Source organism: Pinus tabuliformis, chromosome 1_2 (genome assembly GCF_031772625.1).
Source record: "Pinus tabuliformis cultivar Carrire ecotype Pingquan chromosome 1_2, CPIR1, whole genome shotgun sequence".
Lineage (NCBI taxonomy): Eukaryota > Viridiplantae > Streptophyta > Pinopsida > Pinales > Pinaceae > Pinus > Pinus tabuliformis.
In genome coordinates, this window is record NC_142298.1 from 982,354,042 (window position 1) to 982,380,884 (window position 26,843).

Genomic DNA, 26,843 nt, shown 5'->3' on the forward strand with positions numbered 1-26,843 from the left:
GCGACTTAGCATTAGTTTACCGTTTTTCTTGTCTGTTATACGACGGTTAGAATAAGGTCTGTGTGGTGTTCTGCCTAGATAACCTATGTCTGCTTCCCGGTGAAGCTTTCCCATCTTATTTGGCCTCTTCCCGAGGCGGAAGAGGCCCGAACATAGGTTAAGTTGAAAATTACGCCCAGTTTCATTATGCCTGACCGTCAACGGTCTAGTGTTAATGCTAGCATTAATTCTTTATTTCGTAAACAGGTATATGTATATGCTAAGGTTGCAGGGTTTCCTAAGGTTATAACAAGGTTGTGCATTGGCAGCTCGTGCATGCGGTGGTTCAACCGCTGTTGGATCCTTCTCGATGTACTTTGGTTTAACATGTGGAGCGGCATCACCGTCGGTTAGATAAGGTTATGATCCTATGGTTCAGTTGTACTTGGTTTTTCCGTGGGGTTTGCGAGTCATTTGCATGGTGAGCCTGCTGGGGATCTCTGTCACTCGACCTTCTCAGACATTTCTGCGCAGTGCCTTTAGTAACTTCTGTTTCCTCCAGAATTTCACACATTCTTTGATTTGTTGTTTTACATTTAAGGTGAGGGTTCCTTCTGATGCTCTTCAGCGGAAACAAGTTGCTTTTCAACATTTTACTCTGCCTCTCAATAATCTTCAAGAGAGGATTTAGCTAACACACCATCCCCGGTTTCCTGCGGCGTCGCAGACTTGATATGGCGGGGAAGCACCTTCAGGTACTTACTGAGAGGTCTAGGGTTTGTTCCAGGTTTAATTTCTGTTAAGGCTTTTGTTCCATAATGTTGCGTGTTATGTAACCCATCTAATATCTTTTGCATGCAGAGGGTTTGCACAGTAACGCCCTAGCTCAGCTTATTGGGTACTCGCTTGAAGTTGCTGGTGATAATTCTTGACTCTCGTTCCCGACACCGGATTCTACCTTTTCCCGGGTGCATAATTTGCCTTTTCTTTACCCGAGAGAGGTATTGAACTTACAATGTTTACTTCCCTTACTGAGGAATTTCTAATGTTGTATCCCTTTTCAAGAGGGAGTTTTCTGAATATCTCGGGAGAAAAATAATTGGGTTTATTCCCACGGACAAATTGTGCCATAGCTAAATCTGTCCTCAGTTACGTTTTTTTTTTTTGCCCCTTACCCTTGATCTCCGGCTCGATCATTTGCAGCGAGGCCTCTGCTTGAAAAAAAGCTCTGCAACTTGGCGACTGATCCTCCAATTCACTGAAATTGCAGGTGAGGTCTTCGTTTTTTTTTTGTTATAGCCGGGTCTGCCACGGTCTCTCCTCCATTGTGCAGCTTGTTTTGCTGGATCACAATAGAGGTCTGAATTTCAATAGGCCTGGCCGTATACCCGCCATTATAATACGTGGAACATGAAGGCGTGGTCATGTTATTCTACCGTGGTGTTTGGTAGAGCCTCTCAATCTTCGAAATCCTAACCCTAGGGAGTAATCTTACAGAACAAGGCGGTAAATCAAAACTTGCCCCAGAACGAGGTATCTTCACCTTCTTTCAGACAGGATTTCATATTAGTGGAGCTGCTTGCTGCTTTTGAAATAGATCTTGCTAGGAATAAAGGGCATATGAAAAACTTACCTAGAAGGCTTGATGACGACACTGATATCATGGAGGATTGTTAGGATTGCAAGATCTTCATGTAGTTAAGAAATCCCTCCTCTTTGACGGCAAGATCTTCATGCAGTTAAGAAATCCCTGCTGTAGAAAAATAGGTCTTGGTCTTTGCTGAGAGCTCGTGGTAGCCTTCAACATGTTCCAATCTAAGGAAATCATGATGCTGTGCGTCTTCTGAATCAATGGCACGATCCAAAATACCACCAGCTGTAACACTGTGTCCAATAACGAATCTAATAACAATGCCTTTCTTCTCCTCCAACTGCTTCAGTTTGGATCCTGTGAGGAACAAAAGGTCCAATTATCAAAATCAACGGATATCTAGAAATGCTACAGACAGCATAAATGCCTTCTGGCGTACCTCGGGGCCTTGTCCATCAGGCTTCTCAAGGACAGGTGACCGATTGAGGAACGCAAAGGAGCACAATCAATTTGGGGGAAAACAAACCCCCGGAAGATCTGCCCCGCATTTTTTTTTTCGTTTTCTTCAGAAGGCCACTCCAAACTTTCCCCTGCCAACAAGCCTAAGCCTAAGCCTAAGCCCGTTTTCTCGTCGGTTTGCCCCTGTCTCTCTCCCAAGTCATTAACTGCACGAAGCCATTCAAATAAGCCATTAACTCAAGTGGTTCACCCACTGCACACAGAAAGTGGTTCACCCACTGCGCACAGAAGCCATTCATTCACTGCATGAATTGCGCCATTGGGATTTTCCGTCGGGACTTAACGCGACACTTGGTATCCATGCGGTAGCATGAAGTCCAGCGGTCCAGCTGTGGCGACTTTTATATATTTATATATTCTAATTGTCATATTATTTTATTTAATAATTTTTTATATAACTTTTAATTATTCGTTTTTTCTTTTTATTACTATCCTGTTTATTACTACGTCCAGTCTCTTTGCTAATCTAATTGAAATTCAGAGGCTTCATTCAGGCCTACTCACTTCTTGCATGGCTAGTTTTTTAGGGTTATCTGGTTGGAAATGGAATTACAGATGAAGCATTTGACAGCACACAGGTGCCTGTAACGCCCTAGCTCAGCTTACTGGGTACTCGCTTGAAGTTGCTGGTGATAATTCTTGACTCTCGTTCCCGACACCGGATTCTACCTTTTCCCGGGTGCATAATTTGCCTTTTCTTTACCTGAGAGAGGTATTGAACTTACAATGTTTACTTCCCTTACTGAGGAATTTCTAATGTTGTATCCCTTTTCAAGAGGGAGTTTTCTGCTGCTAAATTCTTCGGCAATTACGCGAACTTTACATTTAAAGTATTCGTAGTTCCACACAGGAAACAAATGCCGTTTTTTCCGTATAGAGTTAGGTTTTTGCCTGGTCTTTTCGTTAGATTGTTTCGTAATTTGCGATAACTCGGAGTTTACACTTTATGCAGAACTTTGCGAGTCTCCGATCATAGATTTAGATTTTTGCTTCAGGTCCCCGCTAAATTTGTTTGAAGATAATAGAACTGCAAATTCACATAGTTTATTGCCTCGCCCTCTGAAATTAGCAGGGTTTTTGCAGATGAATTTATGTATTTTCGATTTCTGTGTTGAAATTTTTGGCATTGATGTGAATCTTTTATTTTCTTCTTTGGGCAGGCGAAGGAGTATACTGTCGGTCAGTTCTTGATTTTGCTTCCAGGCTTTATTTGGATCGTTGATTAAACTTTGGTTATTGGCAGAATCTCCCTCCTCCTTGGTCAAGGGTAAAATCTTTCTTTTGAATGCATGCAATTACCGTGTTTGGATGGATTGTCCAAATATTGTCGGATCACCGGGGAGGAATTCACTTTTAGCACATGAGATCATTGATCTGTCTCTTAATAGCACACAATGAATTCTGTGCAAACTCAGGCTTTTGTAAGCTAGATTATTTTTGTTTATAACTGATTGTTTCTTGTAGCTTGGATTGTAGGTGTGTGAATTGATCATTCTGCGAACTCGATATTATTTATATTGTCAGTGGCCAACTTCAAGGATACAGGTTACCTGGCATAAAACTAGTCATGACTAACGAAATTGTCACAATTCAGCCGGGAGAACTTACGTTTCTCTATAAGTGAATAGCTTCATAATACTAATTCCTTCTATTGAATTTGCGGACGCAAGAAGGTTTTGAAACTTTTTAATTGGTGTCCTTTGTAGTTAATATATAACACTTTTTTTTTTGTGTTTCATTTTCATAATTTGGTTTTGATAGAACTGTAGAATGCATAAATACAAAGTGATTTTCGTTTGACAATAGTATATACTATTTATAGTGCACCATTGTATGAGCATCTTATGTATGATTTTTATGTTTGCCTTATTGTACAAGGAAGGGTATTAAACAAAAATGTTTGCCTTATTGTACAAGGAAGGATATTAAACAAAATTATATTCAGCATTTGATAGTTATGTTTTATTGCCAACATTTTGGTAGTCTAATGGATATCTGATTTTGTATCAATGGTGATCAGTTGAATTGAAGAAGCAAAGTTCATGCTCTCTTCAGCTAGTCAACAACATGGACTTCGATGTTGCATTTAAGGTAGCCATATTTCCTTTTGTTTTTCTTTTGTAAATATTCTGCTCATTTCTCTAATTTCAATTTCCATGGAGGTATTACAGTTCTGCACACATGAAAGGCATCGATGTCTAGGGTGAAGTCACTTGAGATTGTCGTATTTTCTATTTATTCTATGCCTTGTGATACAACTCTAGATTTTCTGCCTGATGGGTGGGACCACTTTTCAGAGACTTGTTTTAACAAGATGACCAGAGGTTATTGCTGCATTCTATTATGACAGGTGAAAACTATATCTCCAAAGAAGTACTGTGTACGACCGAATACAGGCGTCATCCCACCTCACTCTACATGTGATGTGGCAGCTTTGAAGCTTCTTATTTTAAAGGTTAATCGATTAATATTTCTTGCTTGAATATGATAAATTAAAGAGCTTGTTTAATGTGAGCTTGATTGTCCTCTCATTGGTTTTCTTTTATTTGTAGTCACCATGCAAGCGCAAAAAGAGATACCGCCTAATATGCAATCTAAGGACAAATTTCTTGTGCAGAGTGTTATGGTCCCTGCTGGGACGACTGCTAAAGATATTACTCCAGATATGGTGAGTTCACACTAAAAACTATTCTCCCTGAAGCTTAGTGCTCATTGCAAGGGATTCTCTCAGTTGAAACAATTTTTTGTGTCATCCAGTTCAACAAGGAATCTGACAAGGTATATGAGGAACACAAATTGAGGGTGGTGTATGTATCTCCAGTCCAGACCACTTTTCCTGAACGACAACCATTAGAGGATGGTTCAGCACCAAAGGAATCTGTAGACAATCGGAGTCAGAGTGTTTCCTCAGTGGATAATGTGAGCATGAAGAATGTGTTGCTTTTTGGCTGTATTTGTTTTCATGTGGTTTCTGGTTTGTTTAGGCCTGCTTTTAACTTCTCATAAGGGTGCTACTTTTCAACAACATGGACTTCGATGTTGCATTTAAGGTAGCCATATTTCCTTTTGTTTTTCTTTTGTAAATATTCTGCTCATTTCTCTAATTTCAATTTCCATGGAGGTATTACAGTTCTGCACACATGAAAGGCATCAATGTCTAGGGTGAAGTCACTTGAGATTGCCGTATTTTCTATTTATTCTATGCCTTGTGATACAACTCTAGATTTTCTGCCTGATGGGTGGGACCACTTTTCAAGACTTGTTTTAACAAGATGACCAGAGGTTATTGCTGCATTCTATTATGACAGGTGAAAACTACATCTCCAAAGAAGTACTGTGTACGACCCAATACAGGTGTCATCCCACCTCAGTCTACATGTGATGTGACAGGTTTGAAGCTTCTTATTTTAAAGGTTAATCGATTAATATTTCTTGCTTGAATATGATAAATTAAAGAGCTTGTTTAATGTGAGCTTGATTGTCCTCTCATTGGTTTTGTTTTATTTGTAGTCACCATGCAAGCGCAAAAAGAGATACCGCCTGATATGCAATGTAAGGACAAATTTCTTGTGCAGAGTGTTATGGTCCCTGCTGGGACGACTGCTAAAGATATTACTCCAGATATGGTGAGTTCACACTAAAAACTATTTTCCCTGAAGCTTAGTGCTCATTGCAAGGGATTCTCTCAGTTGAAACAATTTTTTGTGTCATCCAGTTCAACAAGGAATCTGACAAGGTATATGAGGAACACAAATTGAGGGTGGTGTATGTATCTCCAGTCCAGACCACTTCTCCTGAACGACAACCATTAGAGGATGGTTCAGCACCAAAGGAATCTGTAGACAATCGGAGTCAGAGTGTTTCCTCAGTGGATAATGTGAGCATGAAGAATGTGTTGCTTTTTGGCTGTATTTGTTTTCATGTGGTTTCTGGTTTGTTTAGGCCTGCTTTTAACTTCTTATAAGGGTGCTACTTTTAGCATGTTGTATTTTTGAGGTCAATGTTGTTACTGAGAAAGCAAGTGGTTGATACTACTGGAAGGAAATTGCATAAAATATGTTTGACAGTATAGTTTACTGGGTTACACAATTTCTCTTGGCAGGAGCGGAATGAAAGGTTGTTTTATAAACTCTTGGTGGATGTTACAAAGTAAATGCTATTATGCTGGTGTGCATTGAATCCTTGGTTGTCTTAGTTTGTTTTTTACTGTGAGCTTTTGTTCTTTTTATATGCATATCTATGAAGGGATACAGGTAAAAGGAAACTTAATAACCAGAAACTGGAACCTGTGTGCATTTAGTTCATGTCATTTTAACTTAGGGTGTATTCTTAGTTTGTATCTTTCCACATTTTATGCCTGTCTGATGTTTCTATTATAACTCATCTTTACTCAATAAATGCCTGTTATTTTAACTAGGGTGTTCACATTTCCTTGTATCTTTGCCCCTTGTTTGTATTATCCATTTGACACTTGTTTTCACTACTGACAGGGTATGGGCATACCTGTCTGGCTTCTTGCATGGCTAGTTTTTCAGGGTTATCTGGTTGGAAATCGAATTACAAATGAAGCATTTGACAGCACACAGGTGCCTTTTGCACATGGAAAGGGACTTATTTCAGATGAATTATACCAGGTGTGTACCCTGCAACAATCATTTCAGAGAATGCTATAAATAATCTATTTATCGCTGGGGTATGCAGGTTAACCCAGATGAGGTAAATGCCTTAGCACAACTAATGACATGGAAGACTGTTGTAGCTAACATACCATATGGGGGAGCAAAGGGTGGTATTGGTTGCGACCCACGGAGTTTAAGTTTCAATGAGTTAGAAAGGCTTACTCGTGTCTTTACTCAGAAGATCCATGATTTGATTGGAGTCCACATAGATGTTATTAGCTCCGAGATTTAATACATATTTCTTCAATATCCACTATGCTTACATGGTTGATGTGAACAGACAATGGCCTGGATATTAGACGAGTATTCAAAATTCCACGAATACTCACCTGCAATTGTTACTGGAAAACCTGTTGTAAGTATATAAATCTTTATTCCAAAAGACCTCACCAACCTCTTGAGTGTATAATTTACATAGCTTTTTGATGTTAGAAAGATTCGTTTATGATGGATAGGATCTAGGTGGATCCCTTGGCAGGGATGCTACAACTGGTAGAGGTGTTATGTTTGCAACAGAAGCTTTATTAGCTGAGTATGGTAAAATCATCTCAGGTCAACGTTTTGTAATCCAGGTAGATTGTTTTTCTCTTCAGCCTTTACTGTGAATGTAAGTCTAGCCGCATAAAAAAAAACACCATCTTGCTTGCCTTTCTTTGAATTTACTAGTTGCACTAATTGCATCAAAGAAACTCATTACCATGCTTTTGCTTTACTCAAAGGATATCTATGGACACTAAATGAAATGAAATTGGCTGCATAAATATGGCAATAACATCAATTCGAGGGGATTGGAACCATTACAGACTGAAATACATTCTTGAACCAAAACCTCTCTGACCTTTTCAGGGTTTTGGAAATGTCGGTTCCTGGGCAGCTGAACTTATCCATGAAAAGGGTGGAAATATTGTAGCAGTTAGTGACATTTCAGGAGCTATAAAGAACATCAATGGGCTTGACATTCCAGCTTTAATGAAGCACACAAAGACTAATGGTGTTGTTAAAGGATTTGAAGCAGCAGATTCAATTGATCCCAAAACTCTCTTGCTTGAAGACTATGACGTGCTCATCCCTGCTGCTTTAGGTGGTGTTCTGAACAGGTGAGTATCCATCCAATTTAATTTTCACAAGACCATCTGGCATTTGGAAGTTGACAGGGATTTGAAAGTACTTTTTAATTCAATTGACAAAACACTGCATTGCATAGGCTACTTTGTTGAGATTTAGTTTTGATACATATATTCCATAATCACTGTTATTGCAAAGTTGGAGATGCTAATTTAGTAATTTGATTGCTACTGCGTACTGGTCAGAGGGAGAATGCTAGTGAAGTAAAGGCCAAATTTATTATAGAGGCAGCCAATCATCCCACAGATCCAGAAGCTGGAGTAATTTGACTTCTCTCAGGCTTCTTAAAATTCAGCTCTATTATGTAATATTGGATGCATGACATGCATTTCATGATGGCTGGTATGCTTACTTGAATGCTGCTCCTGATGCCCTGTAACCGGAGAATCTGAAATTGGCTCTACCTCTGATGCCCTTTATTTCTATGCAATTGGTGTTGATGATGCCCCTGCTTCTGTCTCTATGGCCTCTGTTCCTAGTGCTGCTTGCTTGAATGCTAACTAGAATCCTTCGGAGTAAACAAGCTAAACTGCTGCGACTGGTATTCGAACTGCCTTTACCTTAATAACCAAAAATTGCCCCCACGGGCATGGGATTTGGATCTGATGGCTGATATGCTTACTTGAATGATGCTCCTGATGCCCTGTAACCGGAGAATCTGAAATTGGCTCTACCTATGATGCCCTTTATTTCTATGCAATTGGTGTTGATGATGCCCCTGCTTCTGTTCCTAGTGTTGCTTGCTTGAATGCTAACTAGAATCCTTCGGAGTAAACAAGCTAAACTGCTGCGACTGGTATTCGAACTCGCTTAGACCTTAAATATTAAATTCATGCAGGGACTCGCTGCCTCACAGCTTCCCTTGTTTAAGTGTTATTATTGAACATGAATAATAATAAAGTGTATTCCACTAGAACGAAAAACCAATCAATGAAAAGGTGTATCTCACCCATTTTACACCATAGTGGGCCAAGCACTCAAACAAACCCCAACGAGAACAACTGCATCTTACATAACGCCCATTAAGTGTTGACCACTACCACCAAGGATTCACAGCAGAGGGTTTTTTCATTATACAGATTAGTTTCATAACCGTGTGGTGATGACGATCAGAAGAGAGCAAGATGATGGTCAGAAAGTGAAACTGGATGTTGGGGGAAAACGATTTGTGATGAGACAGAGCACTCTTCTCCTCGACTTGCTGTGAACAGGGGAATTTTACGTCCCTCCACACATGTCCTAGAAGCTTCTTTAAAAAGAGGTGATCTACTATGGTCTCGTTGACAAACTCCATAGTACCACATGGGTTGAAAACTTGGATGGAAACCGAATTCAGCTTTCGCGTTCCATACATAGAAAAGTCATGGGAGATGCCACCACTATCAGAGTAGTGTTAGACGGACGATGCTGCGTGGCACATGGCAGCATGGTTCATGTCTATGATTGGACCATGGAGGAGCTACAACCCCTCAGTTTTAATTTCTATCTTGTTAACGACGTGGTTTTCTAGTCCCAGCGCCTCGTGGACAAGCCCAGCCATGGTGGCATGGTGAGATGCAATACGAGAACGGGAAAGCTGCAACATAGAATTGAGGTGTGCCATCAAGGAGGCTAAGACAAAATTTCACTGTCGGAGAGCTTGCCAGCAGTAGCCATGGTCACGTGTATGCCAGTTGCAGAGGGTTAAACGTCGAATATGGAGTAGGGGTGTGGGATCAAAGTACATGTGAGAAAGTGGATTTCGTATAAGATTGGCCACTCGGAGATGCAGAGAAGCTAAAGTGGCTTCCCAAGAGCAATCTCCTCCTCGGGCGACTCTGTATCCTTGAAGTGATCATGCTAACATCAGCTTGATCCAAGTACATGTGAGAAAGTGGATTTTGTATAAGATTGGCCACTCAAAGATGTAGGGAAGCTAATGTGGCTTCCCAAGAGCAATCTCCTGGATTTTGTATAAGATTGGCCACTCGGAGATGCAGGGAAGCTAATGTGGCTTCCCAAGAGCAATCTCCTCCTGAGGCAACTTTGTATCCTTGAAGTGATCATGCTAAAGTCATCAGCTTGATGGGTTTTCGGGGCAAGAATAGTGTGGCCTTATCATGGACAGACTACCATTTATTGGACGACTTGAAAGTGGTGGCAGGCTCATTCTCTTATAGGCCCCTAAATTTAATTTACACCTTTCATTAGCACATAACTCTACATTTTTATTGAGATCACAGAGGACATGGAAATATGTTTTTGAAGAGAACTCTTCTCTGGCTTGCCTAATTATTTTCATAGGACATTCTAATGTTTGTCCCTCACTAAGGAATCCTTCACTAAACGATGAAGAAGTAATCTCCCAAAAGAGTGAGAGAAGTTATCTGTTTTTCTCTGGTTAACTGAATCCTTTCATTGATGGCATAAAATTCACCTTGGTCAGTTTTCATGCATCATAAGATCCATGAATACTCCACAACTTTAACTTCCTTGGAGCCATAGAGCAATCCTGCCTCTTGCCAGACCTACCTATTTACTTAATTTAACATCATATTAATTTATACATTTGCTTAGGCTCCCCCGCCCTGGTGGAGTCTCAACTCTTGTTAAGTAATAAATTCTTGATTTATCTGTCTTACTTAGTGTTAGAAATACTCTTAGGGATTTATTGGTAGCCACTAGGTTTTATCTTGGGTTGTTGGAATTTTCTGATAAATTCCATAACAGACAGACAACAAAAATTGCTCTGTTTTGCACAGAAAAACTGAAAATCGTTTGCTGGAAGCGGTGTAACAGCAACGCAGTTTCGTCAGTTGCTGTTCGCAGTGTAACAACAACGTAATTTCGTTAGTTGCTGATCTTGGTGTAACAACAATGGTGATTTGACGTCAAGCCTATTTTTGACTTATGGTGTAACAGCAACGTAAAAAATAACTTGCATTCATAGACAGTAAACCAACTGATACAAATTCGTCTTCCTCACATAGAGGGATTTTCACAAAAGATTATGCTGAAAAGCATCTTCCTCTTGACCGAGGGATTACATCAGGAACGCTTCACTTCCACAAACCAATTTCTCACTATCTCAGAAAGTTACAGTTTCAGCCACACAGTCTGTTGCTGAAACACGTGTTTCAGCATCTGGCAGACAGTTGCTGAAACACGCCCATAGAATGCATTGCTGCTCCAAAACACAGCGAGAGCATCTTCCTCTTAACAGAGGGATTCACCAAGGACTGTTCTTAAGAGCACCTTCCTTTTAACAGAGGGATTCTTCAAAGACTGTGGTTAAGAGCACCTTCCTCTTGACAGAGGGATTCACGAGGGAATGCTTCAGTTCCACAAAAATAACATCCTCCTTCTAATAGAGGGATTCACTAACATGCCTTCTTCAGAGGCACTTCAATCTGTGTCTGCAAACAGTTGGTGTTACAGCTGTTACAGCAACGGGCAGACAGTTCTGAAATATACAGACAGTTGCTGTAACACATGTTTCAGCATCTGGCAGACAGTTGCTGAAACACGTTTGTAGAATGTATTGTTGTTCCAAAACACAACGAACACAAAGAACTGTTGTTCATTACATCTTCCTCTTGCACATACGCGGTGCAGCGTATTACCCTGCAAAACTTCATGCTGTTGCGTGCTCCCCTTTGCTCTATATTGCTGTCCCAGCGCTCTGTCTCAGTAAATCTGTCTATCACTGCTGTTTATCACTGCACTGCTGTGCATAAAACAACTTCTTCTAACCTTACACTGCTGCGCCTCTCTTCTTACTTTTCAGTCCCTGCATTGTTGTGCAAGAGGGCTTCATTCATGTGAGCTCGTGCTGTTGCACATTCTTTCTTAAACACACAGAAATTACATTTGAGTGATGATGTGCTACATTGTAGAGAGATTAACACTGCTGTGGCTCTACACATATATAGTGCACGAAGCGGTCATAACTTATCAATCCGCCTCAACTCTCTTACAGAGTCTCTGCTGCACATAATGAAAAAATCTGATCTTTTGACATTCTGATGTGCTTCTTGAGTCGGTTGTGTGGAAACCCAAGACTGATAAATGCTGCGGCTGGCTCGAGGTTGGTACTCTCCTTCTCGGCCATGCTTCTTCTTTAATGTTGTAGGTGATCAGTTATTGCGCAGAACCCGGATCTGATCTTCCTCCTCCTTTGGGAACACAAACAGGCAAAGGGTGAAAGGACACTTATGGCGGTGGCGTGAATAAGCTGACTCCTTGTAAGTCCTCTATTGCGGCTCGCTGCTGCTGCACGGCAGCTGGAATTAATATTCCAACACTCCCCTTTTAATTTCAGCTGCTGGGCGTTCAATCATACCCATGCTAGTGCTAACGCTGGCCATTCCTTGCACTTAGATTCTTTCTTGTCTGAGTCTTCACGCTGCTGGAGAAGTTGCTGCTGCAAGAAATCTTTCCTTCAGCTCCTTTGACACTTCAAAGAGCTTGGACTAGCTCTGATACCATGTTGGAATTTTCTGATAAATTCCATAACAGACAGACAACAAAAATTGCTCTGTTTTGCACTCTGTTTTTCACAGAAAAACTGAAAATCATTTGCTGGAAGCGGTGTAATAGCAACGCTGAAACTGGTATAACAGCAACGCAGTTTCGTCAGTTGCTGTTCGCAATGTAATAGCAACGTAATTTCATTAGTTGCTGATCTCGGTGTAACAACAACGGTGATTTAACGTCAAGCCTATTGTTGACTTACGGTGTAACAACAACGTAAAGAATAACTTGCATTCATAAACAGTAAACCAACTGATACAAATTCGTCTTCCTCACATAGAGGGATTTTCACAAAATATTATGCTGAAAAGCATCTTCCTCTTGACAAAGGGATTACATCAGGAACACTTCAGTTGCTGAAACACGTGTTTCAGCATCTGGCAGACAGTTGCTGAAACACGCCTGTAGAATGCATTGCTGCTCCAAAACACAGCGAGAGCATCTTCCTCTTAACAGAGGGATTCACCAAGGACTGTGCTTAAGAGCACCTTCCTCTTAACAAAGGGATTCTTTAAAGACTATGCTTAAGAGCACCTTCCTCTTGACAAAGGGATTCACCAGGGAATGCTTCAGTTCCACACAAATAGCATCCTCCTTCTAATAGAGGGATTCACCAACATGCCTTCTTCAGAGGCACTTCAATCTGTGTCTGCAAACAGTTGCTGTTACAGCAATGGGTAGACAGTTCTGAAATATACAGACAATTGCTGTAACACGTGTTTCAGCATCTAGCAGACAGTTGTTGAAACACGTTTGTAGAATGTATTGCTGTTCCAAAACACAACGAACACAAAGAACTGCTGTTCATTACATCTTCCTCTTGCACATACGCACTGCAGCGTATTGCCCTGCAAAACTTCACGCTGTTGCGTGCTCCCCTTTGCTCTCTACTGTTGTCCCAGCGCTCTGTCTCAGTAACTCTGTCTATCACTGTTGTTTATCACTGCACTGCTGTGCATAAAACAACTTCTTCTAACCTTACGTTGCTGCGCCTCTCTCTTACTTTTCAGTCCCTGCACTGCTGTGCAAGAGGGCTTCATTCATGTGAGCTCGTGTTGCTGCACATTCTTTCTTAAACACACAAAAATTACATTTGAGCGCTGTTGCGCTACATTGCAGAGAGATTAACATTGTTGTGGCTCTACACGTATATAGTGCAGGAAGCGGTCATAACTTATCCATCAACTACCTCAACTCTCTGACAGAGTCTCTGCTGCACATAATGAAAAAATCTAATCTTTTGACATTCTGCTGTGCTTCTTGAGTCGGTTGTGTGGAAACCCAAGACTGATAAATGTTGCGGCTGGCTCGAGGCTGGTACTCTCCTTCTCGGCCATGCTTCTTCTTTAATGTTGTAGGTGATCAGTTATTGCGCAGAGCCCGGATCTGATCTTCCTCCTCCTTTGGGAACACAAACAGGCAAAGGGTGAAAGGACACTTATGGCGATGGCGTGAATAAGCCAACTCCTTGTAAGTCCTCTATTGTGGCTCGCTGCTTCTGCACGGCAGTTGGAATTAATATTCCAACACTCCCCTTTTAATTTCAACTGTTGGCCGTTCAATCATACCCACGCTAGTGCTAACGCTGGCCATTCCTTGCACTTGGATTATTTCTTGGCTGAGTCTTCACGCTGCTGGAGAAGTTGTTGCTGCAAGAAATCTTTCCTTCAGCTTCATTGACACTTCAAAGAGCTTGGACTAGCTCTAATACCATGTTGGAATTTTATGATAAATTCCATAACAGACAGACAACAAAAATTGCTCTGTTTTGCACTCTGTTTTGCACAGAAAAACTGAAAATCGTTTGCTGGAAACGGTGTAACAGCAATGCTGAAACTGGTATAACAGCAACGCAGTTTCGTCAGTTGTTGTTCGCAGTGAAAGAGCAACGTAATTTCGTTAGTTGTTGATCTTGGTGTAACAACAACGGTGATTTGACGTCAAGCCTATTTTTGACTTACGGTGTAACAGCAACGTAAAAAATAACTTGCATTCATAAACAGTAAACCAACTGATACAAATTCGTCTTCCTCACATAGAGGGATTTTCACAAAAGATTATGCTGAAAAGCATCTTCCTCTTGACAGAGAGATTACATCAGGAACACTTCAGTTCCACAAACCAATTTCTCACTATCTCAGAAAGTTACAGTTTCAGCCACACAGTCTGTTGTTGAAACACGTGTTTCAGCATCTGGCAGACAGTTGCTGAAACACGCCTGTATAATGCATTGCTGCTCCAAAACACAGTGAGAGTATCTTCCTCTTAACAGAGGGATTCACCAATGACTGTGCTTAAGAGCACCTTCCTCTCAACAGAGGGATTCTTCAAAGACTGTGCTTAAGAGCACCTTCCTCTTGATAGAGGGATTCACCAGGGAACGCTTCAGTTCCACACAAATAACATCCTCCTTCTAATAGAGGGATTCACCAACATGCCTTCTTCAGAGGCATTTCAATATGTGTCTGCAAACAGTTGCTGTTACAACTCTTACAACAATGGGCAGACAGTTCTGAAATATACAAACAGTTGCTGTAACACGTGTTTCAGCATCTGGCAGACAGTTGCTGAAACACGTTTGTAGAATGTATTGCTGTTCCAAAACACAGCGAACACAAAGAACTGCTGTTCATTAAATCTTCCTCTTGCACATACGCGCTGCAGCGTATTGTCCTGCAAAACATCACGCTGTTGCGTGCTCCCCTTTTCTCTCTATTGCTGTCCCATCGCTCTGTCTCAGTAACTCTGTCTATCACTGCACTGCTGTGCATAAAACAACTTCTTCTAACCTTACGCTGCTGCGCCTCTCTTCTTACTTTTCAGTCCCTGCACTGCTGCGCAAGAGGGCTTCATTCATGTGAGCTCGTGCTGCTGCACATTCTTTTTTAAACACACAGAAATTACATTTGAGCGTTGCTACGCTACATTGCAGAGAGATTAACACTGATGTGGCTCTACACATATATAGTGCAGGAAGCGGTCATAACTTATCCATCAACTGCCTCAACTCTCTGACAGAGTCTCTGCTGCACATAATGAACAAATCTGATCTTTTGACATTCTGCTGTGCTTCATGAGTCGGTTGTGTGGAAACCCAAGACTGATAAATGGTGCGGCTGGCTCGAGGCTGGTACTCTCCTTCTCGGCCATGCTTCTTCTTTAATGCTGTAGGTGATCAGTTATTGCGCAGAGCCCGGATCTGATCTTCCTCCTCCTTTGGGAACACAAAAAGGCAAAGGGTGAAAGGACACTTATGGCGGTGGCGTGAATAAGCCGACTCCTTGTATGTCCTCTATTGCGGCTCGTCGCTGCTCCACGGCAGTTGGAATTAATATTCCAACATGGGTTTCATCCAAGGTACCCAACAAGTTATGAATTCACCATAGTTAAAAAATGATTTTACCTTTACATTCTCAACTTAGAAATTGAAAAAATCATGACCTATTTCAAAGCCATCACTCATCTTAATTTTACTAATGATGAAAGATATTGTTATTTTTATTTTAGATATTAATTTTAATTATTAAATTATTTTATAATTTTTTTTTCTTATATTCATAGAATGAAATAATACTTTTTTTAAATGTCACATAATATTTAATTTTTTAATATTATCTATCAAGAGATTGTTTATTTCAAAATCAATTTTGAAATGATAATTAGGGATTATTTGCTTAATATTGGGTATTATTTATTTGTCTATATTTTATATATTATTTCAAAGCTCTACTTCAAATATATTTCTGATATTAAGTTTAGTTTCTGAAATATTTTTATATAAACTTTTCTATATAAAAATATTAAATTCAGTTTTATAGTAAAATTTATAATGGTTTAAATAATTTTTGAACATTTGTTTTTCTTTAATGGAATTAAAGAGCTATTAAAATATTATTCTTTTTCACATAAAAGATGCCCTGTGGCAGCCTCTTTTTGATTGGAATATCGTAAATGTATTTTGTCAAAAATGCCACTTTTATGTCCCTTTCTGAAACCATAACTCTTTTTCTTTTATCCACCCTAAAGCTCAGGCATATAAAGCTCCGAAACTTTACAACCGCACAACAATTTTAAAACTCCACCATGTATCACACTTTAATATTTCGATTAACTTTTCATTTCCGAAAATTAATTTACCCCAGCAATTACACATTGTCGAGTCATATGTACTTTTCTTGAGGGTTTTCATTCTGTGTTAGGTGTTTTCTTTCAATTTTAATATGCTGCCATCTTGGTTGCCATTCAAACTCTGCCTGTGTTGCTTACGCAGAATCAACTCTTGCATGGTTCTCAATTGGATTGGCAACTTTTCTCTGTTGAGCAAAGTAATCATATCAAAATACATTCCCTTTTGCTGTGACGCTACCCTAAGTTAAAGAGGTGGATGGGGTCAAAAATCTAGCTTATGCTTGAAGTCTTAGTTTTCAATTTCTGGCCTGTGAACAGGCTTCTTCCTTTTCAGTGCCCTTGGTGTTTTCTTATTTCTTTTAATATTAGTGGTGAGGGAAAACGATAACCCTGTCAAACTTAGGTTTGTCAATGTTGTAAACCTACCTACGCTTGAACTTGGATTTTTTTTAGGTTTGAACTTTGGGTAATTTTGGTGGCAAATTCTTGACTCGATCACTGGAGCACAGCTCTGCGGACACTATCAGTTGCATTTGAAAACGAGTATTGGTTATTTACTGAGCTTGTTAATTTCTTCGATGGGAGAATTAATCTTATCATTGGCTTCAAGGCAAGTTCTCTAATTATATTACTACATATTTTTAAAAGGAATTGAAATGCATTATAATAAATAAGGAGGGCTGAGAGAATTGGGAAGGCCCTCGTGGGTATAGGAAACCTATAAAAGTGACCGAAATGAAATTCATAAAAGGACTCGATTATAATTGATAGAAGGCGCGCGAGAGTTTGGTAGGTAAGAATAATGATAATATGGTTTTAATTGGTTTGGCAGGTGGGATTATCTATGGGTTTTGAATAGGTCATCTTAACATCATGTGTGACAATCATGGTTTTTGAACCAGTGATCTTAATATCAAGTGGGACCATCTGTGAGTTTTGAACTGGTGACTTTAACATTAATGGGGACTATCCATGGGTTTTGAACAGATGATTTTAACATCAAGTGGGATGATCCATGGGTGACCATCCATGGGTTTTGAACCAGTGATCTTAACATCCACTGGGGATGTTCATGGATTTTGAACTGTGACCTCAACATCGAGTAGAACCATCCATGGTTTTTGAATAAGTGACTTTAACATGAAGTGAGACTATCCATCAGTTTTGAACTTGTAAGCTTAACACCAGGGAATGCCTTAACTATACACCCAATTATTATTTATATGTTCAAAAGGCATATAACTTCGTTTTTTTTAACAATTTTGAGAATTAATTGCAACATTATTAAGCTGGTTTTCTTGTAAAAATTTGTATCACATATGTGGTGTAAATGAGTGTTCTTTTTCTACTGTTTATCACCTATGTTTGTAACATATTGGATGGTTTGATAATTAATGGGCATGGGAATGTATATCTCTAAATTTTTAGAGCAAGTTTGAGAATAAATTGCAACAGGGTTATCGTTGTTGGCCTATTTATTCGTCCATCATTTTAATTGATTAAAATCTGGAAAGTCAGCATGTATTTTAAAGCCACGTTTTAAGACAAAAATTGTTTTTCTTTTCAAAAGAAATAAGATGCACCATTCATCTACACCACATATACCCCCTTTCAAGCAACACCTTCAGCAAGATGAAAAATTAAGGTACATTTAGCACATGCTATCAAATTTTTAGGATTCACTATTTACATATATGTACAACCAATTTGGTATGGCACACTTTTATAGAACAAAGATTTTTACTATAAAATATATAGGGCAAAAGAAGTTCCTTTCCTCTAGAACATAGCCTCTTGTCAAAGGAAATCACTTACATATGCTTGTCTTCTGAAAGCAACATTTTCTTGAATGGCATTTCTATTATGATATACAAATTTGCAAGGCATTGTACTTAAGATATTACTCACAACAAAAATGTTAGTGTAAAATTGGAAGCTCTAAAAGCATGAAAATAATTTATACATTCACATTAAATTTTTTGTGGGGGAGATATAACATATCAGTGGACTCATCAGTTAGAGGTGTTAGATCATTGTACACCTGCAAAACATTTGTGCTTTCCTCAAATCATTTACTTGATGAGAATAATCTGACTACAAAGCGATACAATTTAAGGTAACAACATTAGCAAGTATTTATATACAACAATAAATAAATGAAAGTTAAATCATATACAATGTTTGAAATTTTACATATGGTGCAGTAGTTCAATGAAACATGACCTATATACATAGAGATGTTTTTGGTAGTTAATGACTAAACATATATACAATAAGAGTCTTTTATGTCATATAGATTTAATTGACAGTGAGAAACTAATCATATATGCATGATGAGGCATGGCATCAACAACACCAATTGATGTTTATTGTGGTGCCAAGATGTGAATGTTGTTCCTGCAAGTGAGCATGTATTTTCCTGTGTGGGTCTCTTTCATGGTTGTGAATTATTTTTTCTAGTATTTTCCTTATCTTCCATAACAATTCAATAGTTTGACACAAATGATAAATAGGAAATGATTGTCAAGGTAGGATCCTTGTTTGTATACATTGTAAGGTAAGTTCCTATTGTTGAATTTCACGACAATATTCATGTTACATGTGTAAGTAGTCTGAATTCATACCTGTTGGTCATTAAAAAGGAGAAATAGTAAGTGATAATGGATGTGTTTGCTGAAAGCAATTTTTTTAAAATAAAGTTAATATAAACCTTTTTTTAAAATAAGAATAAAACGATATGAGGTTAAATGTAATAGCAAGAAAGTATATGTGAAATTTGGTTAAGTAGCAAGTGGTTTTACCATGGGTAAATTTGGAAGACATAGTGCATGGTTGGCTAGAGTTCATTCTCTTGCACATATTTTGATGCAAGCAATAATTCCTCTTGTTGTCTACATTTTAGATATGGATTCTCGTGTATTCATGCAATGCATGAGAAATGAAATGTTGGATTGATTCGAATGTCTCCCAATGATCGTACTCTTGAAATTGCAGTGAATGATAAACCTCGGTTTTCTTTGGTGCCAATGTCAATCGTTTCTTTGTCTAATGTCATTCCTTGTGACTTGTGTATTATTAAAGCCCATGCCATTAAAAGTGGTATCTGCCGGTGTCCACCCCTTGTGATGGGGGAAATGAATACATATGTTGTATGTGAATTGTCCCATGGTGTTCCTTTAATTGGTTGAAGTTGATGACCATGAAGGATGGCACTTCTGGGGGATTTGAGTCATGTGAATAAAATATTGAAACAAATTTTCCAAGTGTGCTATTAACAAGGCCTACATTTACCCACAAGTTGTTGGCGAGTATAAGCTTTTGTTCATCTCATAAGAGTACCTTTCCGTCCAAATGTTCATCTTCTGTTGTAGTAGAAATCTGTTTCCTTTGTTTCTCCGTAGAGAAAAGTGCTACTAGGATGTTAAATTCTTGAACCATTGTATTATTATGTAAAGAAACTGAGTTTTTCGTCGCATATAGGTGCATGGAGTCTTGAAATGTTTGTTTCTCTTCATGTGAAAGAGATGAATTTTTCCTTGACATTAGGAGTTTCCAATATTCAAGAATAGGTGTTCCATTTATGAGGTTTGTGAGGAGATAGTGGAAAGCAAACTCGGAATGGTTAGCCCCTTTTTGGTGGAAAACAATTGAAAGTGTTACGAATGTGGCAAAGTTGCACCAATGTGCAGTGTCATGTGATTTGCTAGCATATAGAGGAATGTCTTTCACAGGTGGAAGATGGCTTAAATATCCAACAGGGATAATGGAGTGATTTCTTAATGGTGCATTTCGATGAAGGGGGAATGCCTCTCTTAGCCGCTCATCAGTGCGGGATATCATTTTTTGACAGATGAAGCTCATTTCATGAATGAGGATGTTGTTGGGTGCAACCCAACTTTGCTATATTTTGGGTAGAGTTTTGGGAAGAAATCGAGCTTTTGTGGAAGCTCGCAGTAGAAAGGAATGCGTGGAGTACGAAGTGAACCGCGCAGTGGAGAAGTGGAGTACAACAAAGACCATGTAGGAAAGTCACCGCGCAGCATCAAGGATTCTCGGTGAAGCCCCTTCCTTTTTGTAAAATAATTAAAATATTGTAAAGTTGTGGGTTTTGGGCTAGAGTCCGTTCTATTTCAGAAAGCATGGTATCGAATCCATGGTAATGTAGTTATGGAAATCCCTCATGTAATAGTATGTATAGGGATGAATAATAAATAAGAAGGGATGATGTATTGGAACATATCTATGTTTACGTGATATTTTTGTGCCATGTAGTTTGGAGGAAGGGCGAGGCTCTGCGGTTGTGTGTACAGAGGCCTGGGTCTGCAACTTAGTGCGCAAACCGTCTATAGCTTAGTGTGCAGACACCCTGAAGCTGTGTGCACAGGGAAGAACTGTTTGTTCTACAAAATTTCATATTATAAGAAATAATTGCTGTGGACATAGGCCCACATTGGGATGAACCACGGTAAAATGCATGTCTCAGTGTTCATTTTCTTATTATTTTCACTTTATATTAGTACTGCATAATTTATGAATGTTTATGTTGTGCTTGAGCAATGAATGTAATTATGCAAAGTAATATATAAGAGTGAAGCAATATTTTGATGCAATATGTTTATAAGAATTAAATCATAAAGAAAATACACTAGTGCCATAGCGCAGTATCCCTCAAGTTGCAAAAACCTCATTTTGCAACCTCCCATAATCAGTTTGGGTGATATTGCGATCTACTTGTAGGTCATTGCCAAGAGGGCTAGTGGTTGAGGGTTTTGTTGGTGCACAATACACTTTGAACCTAGGTCTAGTCCACCTAAGCCAACAAACTGTTCTATTGTTTGCATTCATATCTGTTTGAGGGATATGTTTTGGCATCTGTTGAAGAAAGAAATCTAAGAGTGGGAAGAAAATAAGGAATGATAATTTGTATATCAGGAGAACAAAAGCCCTAAACTATCATCTAAAAGGCGGTTGGAGAAGTATATCTTTGAAGATCAGTCCAAAATCTTCTTCGGTTCATTTCACGTCCAGCTATATGAGTGGATTTCAAGATTTACAGAGAGAAATAATTGTTTTAAAGGAGATGAACTTAAGCAATGGACTCTAGAATTGATACAACAACTAAAGAACATTGATAACAAAATTTCAAGAGTTGTTGATTTTTGGGTTGACAACATTTTAGGAGGATTTATTACGGAGTTCGTGGTAGATTCAACTATGTCATAGAGCGACACTGAACGAAATTTTTTCAAAGGACTAAGAGGTAAGTACTCGAGATCTTTGAAATCGTCAATTAAAATTATTTTGTGTGAAAAGGGAATTCTTCGAATGCAGTCAGGTTAGGAGATTATGTTTGGAAAAAATCTAAAGAAGAGACTAGAACAATGTGAAGTGGAAAAAGGTATAGAGTAGATACTAAGAGGAGATATTGTGCCCAATATCTGAAGATTTTCATAGAAACTAACTATAGCCCTTTGTTGAGTGAATTCGAAGGTGAAGGAAACCCTCCCGAGAATCCCAAAGGAGCTCCATAGTATTCACCCTTTCATTTTGAAAGTGCATTGAAGCACAAATTTAGCTAGAGTAAGACAAATTTTGGTTTTCCATGCCCCCCTACCACCCACCTCCCATCCCCCTCCCCTTGTCAATCCCCCTCCTCCTCCCCCACCACCGAAAAGAACAATGGCCGATGATATTAAGTTGCCAATCTTTAAAGGAACTATATCAGAGGACCCAAAGCAGTTCTGGTTGTTATGTAGAGCAGTATGGACTGTGAAGCATGTCCATGATGAAAATGTGAAAAAAACATTAATCTCCACAACATTTAAAGATCAAGCATTAAATTGGTATATGAAATATTCGAGTAATGAGATCAGGTCTTACGCAGACATTAAATCAACATTGGTAAAAGAATTCAAGAAACCAAAATCTTAGTTGCAATGCATCATAGAAATAAAGGAGACCAAACAAGGGCTAACTCGGTCAGCATGGGATTTTGATCAAAGGTTCAAGGTATTGTTGGATCAGGTGAGCTTCGATATAGTTCCTAGAAGCACAAGGAATGGTTTATATTTATGTTGCTGCCACACATCATATTGCCTTTGAAACAATAGAAATAGAGACTCAAGCCGAAGCTTTGGAGTTGGCAATGAAGTTAGAAGGTTGGTCGATAGTTGATGCAAATGCAGGTATCCAGTAGATACAAAGTCAGCTGGAAAATTTTACTTTGCAGTTATAGGATATGAAGAAGAGTAAGGAAGTTCGCGATGAAGTGTGGTGTGAAAAATGCAAAGAAGAAGGTCACTCAAGAGCAATGTCCTATTTTTAGAAATTACATAGCTATTGGAGCACCTAATCCTTTGAATGTTGGATCTATTTTATGGTGTGAGATATGTAGAAGTAGAGGTGAAAATCACTTTGAAGATTGTTATTTGTTACAAAAATATGTGTATACTGCAAAGAATTTATTTTTCAAGGTCTATAAGTCACTGGGGATGATGAAAATAACTATTGAGCCAATGAATTGATGATGGATCATGATGTTGATACATATGGAATTCAAGTCGAAGAAAAAGGACATGAAGGAAGTGGACAGTGCGGTGGCTGAGGTGGCTATGCAGGGTGAGGTCGAGGTTAGATTATTTGTTATAATTGTGTCGAGGAAACTAACTTCACAAGAGATTGTTAGAATCCGACTTCAACATGTAAGTATTGTAAAGAATTTGATCATGTAAATGAAGAGTGTTTGGTACTTATAGTGAAAATGCAAGAAAATAACAATCCACAACCGACCCATAACATTTAGATGATGACTGAAAAACCGAGGGCAGATGAACCACACATCAATATTTTAACAAGGAGTGGAGCTATGACGGGAAATGAAAAAGCAGATGGGAGGAAGGTAGCTGAAGATACATGGGTTAGAAAGAATACAAGGAAAGAACCAATGTTCGATGGTCACAAGGAAAAAGAAGTCCTTATGGAGGGAAAGCGAATCTTTATGGACTTAGGAGCTTCAACATCTAGCGTGGAACCGAAGCATAAGAATAACAATGACATAATAGAAGTTGTGACACAAGATATGGATCCAGTAATTTTAAAATATTTCCTACAAACTTGTATGAAGTTGTTAAGAAACCAAAAGGTTGTAAAAGGACTTAATGAATTGATAGAATCCTGTGCATCTAAGGAAGTATCATGAAGTGAAATGTGCTGAGTAAATAATTTATATAGACAAAAGAGAACTGGGTAAGAAATGAGTCTTAGTGCACAAATAGGAGAATATGATAGGGGCAAAGTTATTTTAGATCTGGGGTTCGAAGCTAATGTCCTGAAAAAGAAAAAATTGGAACCAATGGGTAAATCAAAGTTGTAATGGTTACCTGGTCATGTGAGAATGGTGAATCAACAGAAGATTGTTCCTCTAGGAATATTATTGGGCATTAAAACGGACATTGAAGGGGTGCACACAACTATTGATTTTGGGATAATAGAAATTGTGGATGGAAGTACCCCTATCTTGCATTACTTAGATTAGATTGGGAATTTTCTAACATGGCTATAATCAACTTGAAGAAGAGGAAAATGATACTTGAAAGCAATAATATGAGAGTAATCATTCCTTTGGATCCATCAAAAGGAGCAAGGTATACTGAACCAGTTAAAGAGGAGTACAACGTGACCGATATAGATAACATCGATAAAGTAACAACCAAAGAAGAAGAACAGATCAACCCTACCGTAGATGGAATGTTGAGTTGGGAGGATGATAGCTCCTATGCTTCTAATTCAGAAGAGGAATTAGAACATTGGAAAAATAGGTTAGATGAAGTGTCTACAAAATGATGTGCAAGAGTGACTAAGTCAATTTGTTGTATAATCTATGAGGTATGTAATTTTCCTTACTATGATGATCTGGCTGATATAAATATTTTTCTTCAAGAATATGAAGAACGAGTATAGAATTTCAGAGATTAGTAGCCCTGGATATAGATCTAAGAACTATTTTTGCTAGATGGTGGGCTACACATAAGAAGAATATAAGAAGTTGGTAATAATGTCGTAGGTTTATATGGGTAAGGTTTGGTTAGGTAGACATAGAATTGATAGATAAATATGATGGTCAAACTGATTTTAGAGAGCACATCAAGCTTTTCATGACAACATGGAAGGAGATTCCATGAGAGGAATAGGTGCATGGGTTCATCCATACATTGGAAACAATTCCTCAAAACTGATATTTGGAAACAGAACTTCAACATGGTACTGCGAGCTGGACAATGATGGTTGATGGGTTTATATTGACATTTATCTTTGAAGAAGACTGTCCACATATAGACTTTTCCCTTCAGACCATTAAAAAGAAGAATTTTGGGAATGAAATTCCACTCACTTGGCAGACTGATTAGGCTGCGCAGCTACATAATGTGATAGAATGCTACAACATCGTTGCAGAAGAAGATGGAGACCCTTGCAATATTTACATAGGAGAATCTAAAGGTTGTCACGAAGTGAATGGAGTTGAGATAGAAATTCTTGATATAGCAAAGACATTAAAGAAAAACAAGGTGAAGATAGGGTCAGAAGATGAGTTGAAGTTTGCAATGATAGGAGATTACTGGGATGAAGAAACAGTCAGAAAAATGACAGATATTTTGCATGAATACCAGGAGTTATTCCCCACTAAGTTCATAGATATGAAAGGCATAGTAAGAGACTTGGGAGTTATGAATATTCCTTTGAAGCCTCGTAGATTGAATCCAAAATACAAAGAAAAACTAAAGAAGGAACTTGAGAAAATTATAGTAGTTGGAATCATTGAACCAGTGGAAGAATCAAATTGGGTAAGCCCTATGGTAGTACAAGGAAAGAAAACATAGGGTGAAATTAGGATTTGTGTTGATTTAAGGAAGTTAAATGATGCATTTTTACATGATCCATTCCCTACTCCTTTCACTTAAGAATTACTGGACAATGTAGGAGGTTAGGAATCCTATTCATTTATAGATGGTTTTTCAGGACACCATCAAATTAGAATAGCACTAGAGGATCGACCTAATAACACCTTCGCTACATAATGGGGTTCATATCAGTATACAATGATGCATTTTTAGTTGAAGAAGGCCCCTACCATATTTTCAGGAGTAGTGGTCACAAGTTTCAAAGAGTATATTCACAATTTCTTAGAAGTATACTTTGATGCTTGGAAAATGTTTGGGTTATTGAAGTAACATGTTGCAAGATTAAGACTGATACTTGACACATGAAGACAACATTAGATTTTTTTTAATATCAAGAACTGTATATTATGTGTACCTTTTAGCATATTTCTAGGACATATTATTTGCAAGGAGGGATTTATGGTGGATCCTGCGAAGATTGATATCATTGTGAATTTACCGGCACCGAAGGTCGTGAGGCACCTTCGCACCACACTAGGACATACAAGATATTACAGAAAGTTTATCAAAGGATATGTGCAGATCACTGCACCTATGGAAAAATTGATCAAGAAAGATGTAACATTTCTATGGAATGAAGATTGTGAAAAGAGCCTTGACATATTAAAAGAAAAGATGCTAGCTGCACCTATATTAGTTTTTCCAAAATGGAATAAGGAATTTCATGTTCATGTGGATGCTTCATGCATAACTTTAGGAGTGGTATTGACACAACCTGGTGCAGGGGAGATAGATCGTGCCATATTTTTTGCAAGTAGGAAATTTTCCAAAGCAAAAAAGAACTATACAACTATAGAAAGGTAAGGTCTAGCTATGGTATATGCATTATAAAAGTTTAAACATTATCGTTTGGGATCACATTTCAAGATATTCACATATCACTCTGTAATAAATATTTGGTAAACAAGGTTGTTTTAGGAGGAAAAATTTGCAGGTGGCTATAACTATTTCAAGAGTATGACTTTGAAGTTACTGTTAAGCAAGGAAGACTAAATGTTGGACCTGAGCATTTGTTGAGGATAGAAATAGGAAAATAACCAAAAAATATAGAGGATAATCTTCATGATGCACAGTGGTTTTTGATCAAAGTAGAAGATGAGAACTTTGCTTATATTATTCATTTCTTAGCCACCGGAATGGACCCTTTAGAATACACTACACAACAGAATAAAGAGTTGGTGGTTAAGGCAGTAGATTTTTCACTAATAGCATGACATTTGTATAAATTGGGACTCGATGAAATATTGTGAATATATGTTCTTGAGCACGAAAGACAGATAATTAACAGAAGATCATAGTGGCACAATTACTAGACATTATGCAGGGAAAGATAATACGTAGAAAGTTTTAATA

The 26,843-nt window shown here is 38.5% G+C and overlaps 1 protein-coding gene and 2 pseudogenes across 1 annotated transcript; all 3 read left to right on the top strand.

Moving 5' to 3' along the window:
• The first annotated feature begins 4,611 nt into the window (after positions 1-4,611).
• LOC149209308 (vesicle-associated protein 1-4-like) lies at positions 4,612-6,162 on the top strand. The gene is made up of 6 exons (XM_089398570.1): positions 4,612-4,757; positions 4,847-5,025; positions 5,097-5,139; positions 5,398-5,479; positions 5,600-5,715; positions 5,805-6,162. The coding sequence occupies exons 1-6, from the start codon at positions 4,647-4,649 to the stop codon at positions 6,051-6,053; spliced, it is 780 nt and encodes a 259-aa protein (XP_089254696.1). The 5' UTR covers positions 4,612-4,646; the 3' UTR covers positions 6,054-6,162.
• A 420-nt stretch (positions 6,163-6,582) lies between these two features.
• On the top strand, positions 6,583-8,511 carry LOC149209309 (glutamate dehydrogenase 1-like; annotated as a pseudogene).
• A 484-nt stretch (positions 8,512-8,995) lies between these two features.
• LOC149209310 (BTB/POZ domain-containing protein At4g30940-like) lies at positions 8,996-26,294 on the top strand (annotated as a pseudogene).
• The last annotated feature ends 549 nt before the right edge of the window (positions 26,295-26,843 follow it).

Coding starts and splice junctions, on each gene's coding strand:
- LOC149209308 (XM_089398570.1), top strand. CDS start 4,647: ATGCAAGCGCAAAAAGAGATACCGCCTAATATGCAATCTAAGGACAAA. Junction 5,026..5,096: donor AATGTGAGCATGAAGAATGT/GTTGCTTTTTGG, acceptor ACTTCTCATAAG/GGTGCTACTTTTCAACAACA. Junction 5,480..5,599: donor GTCTACATGTGATGTGACAG/GTTTGAAGCTTC, acceptor TTTTATTTGTAG/TCACCATGCAAGCGCAAAAA.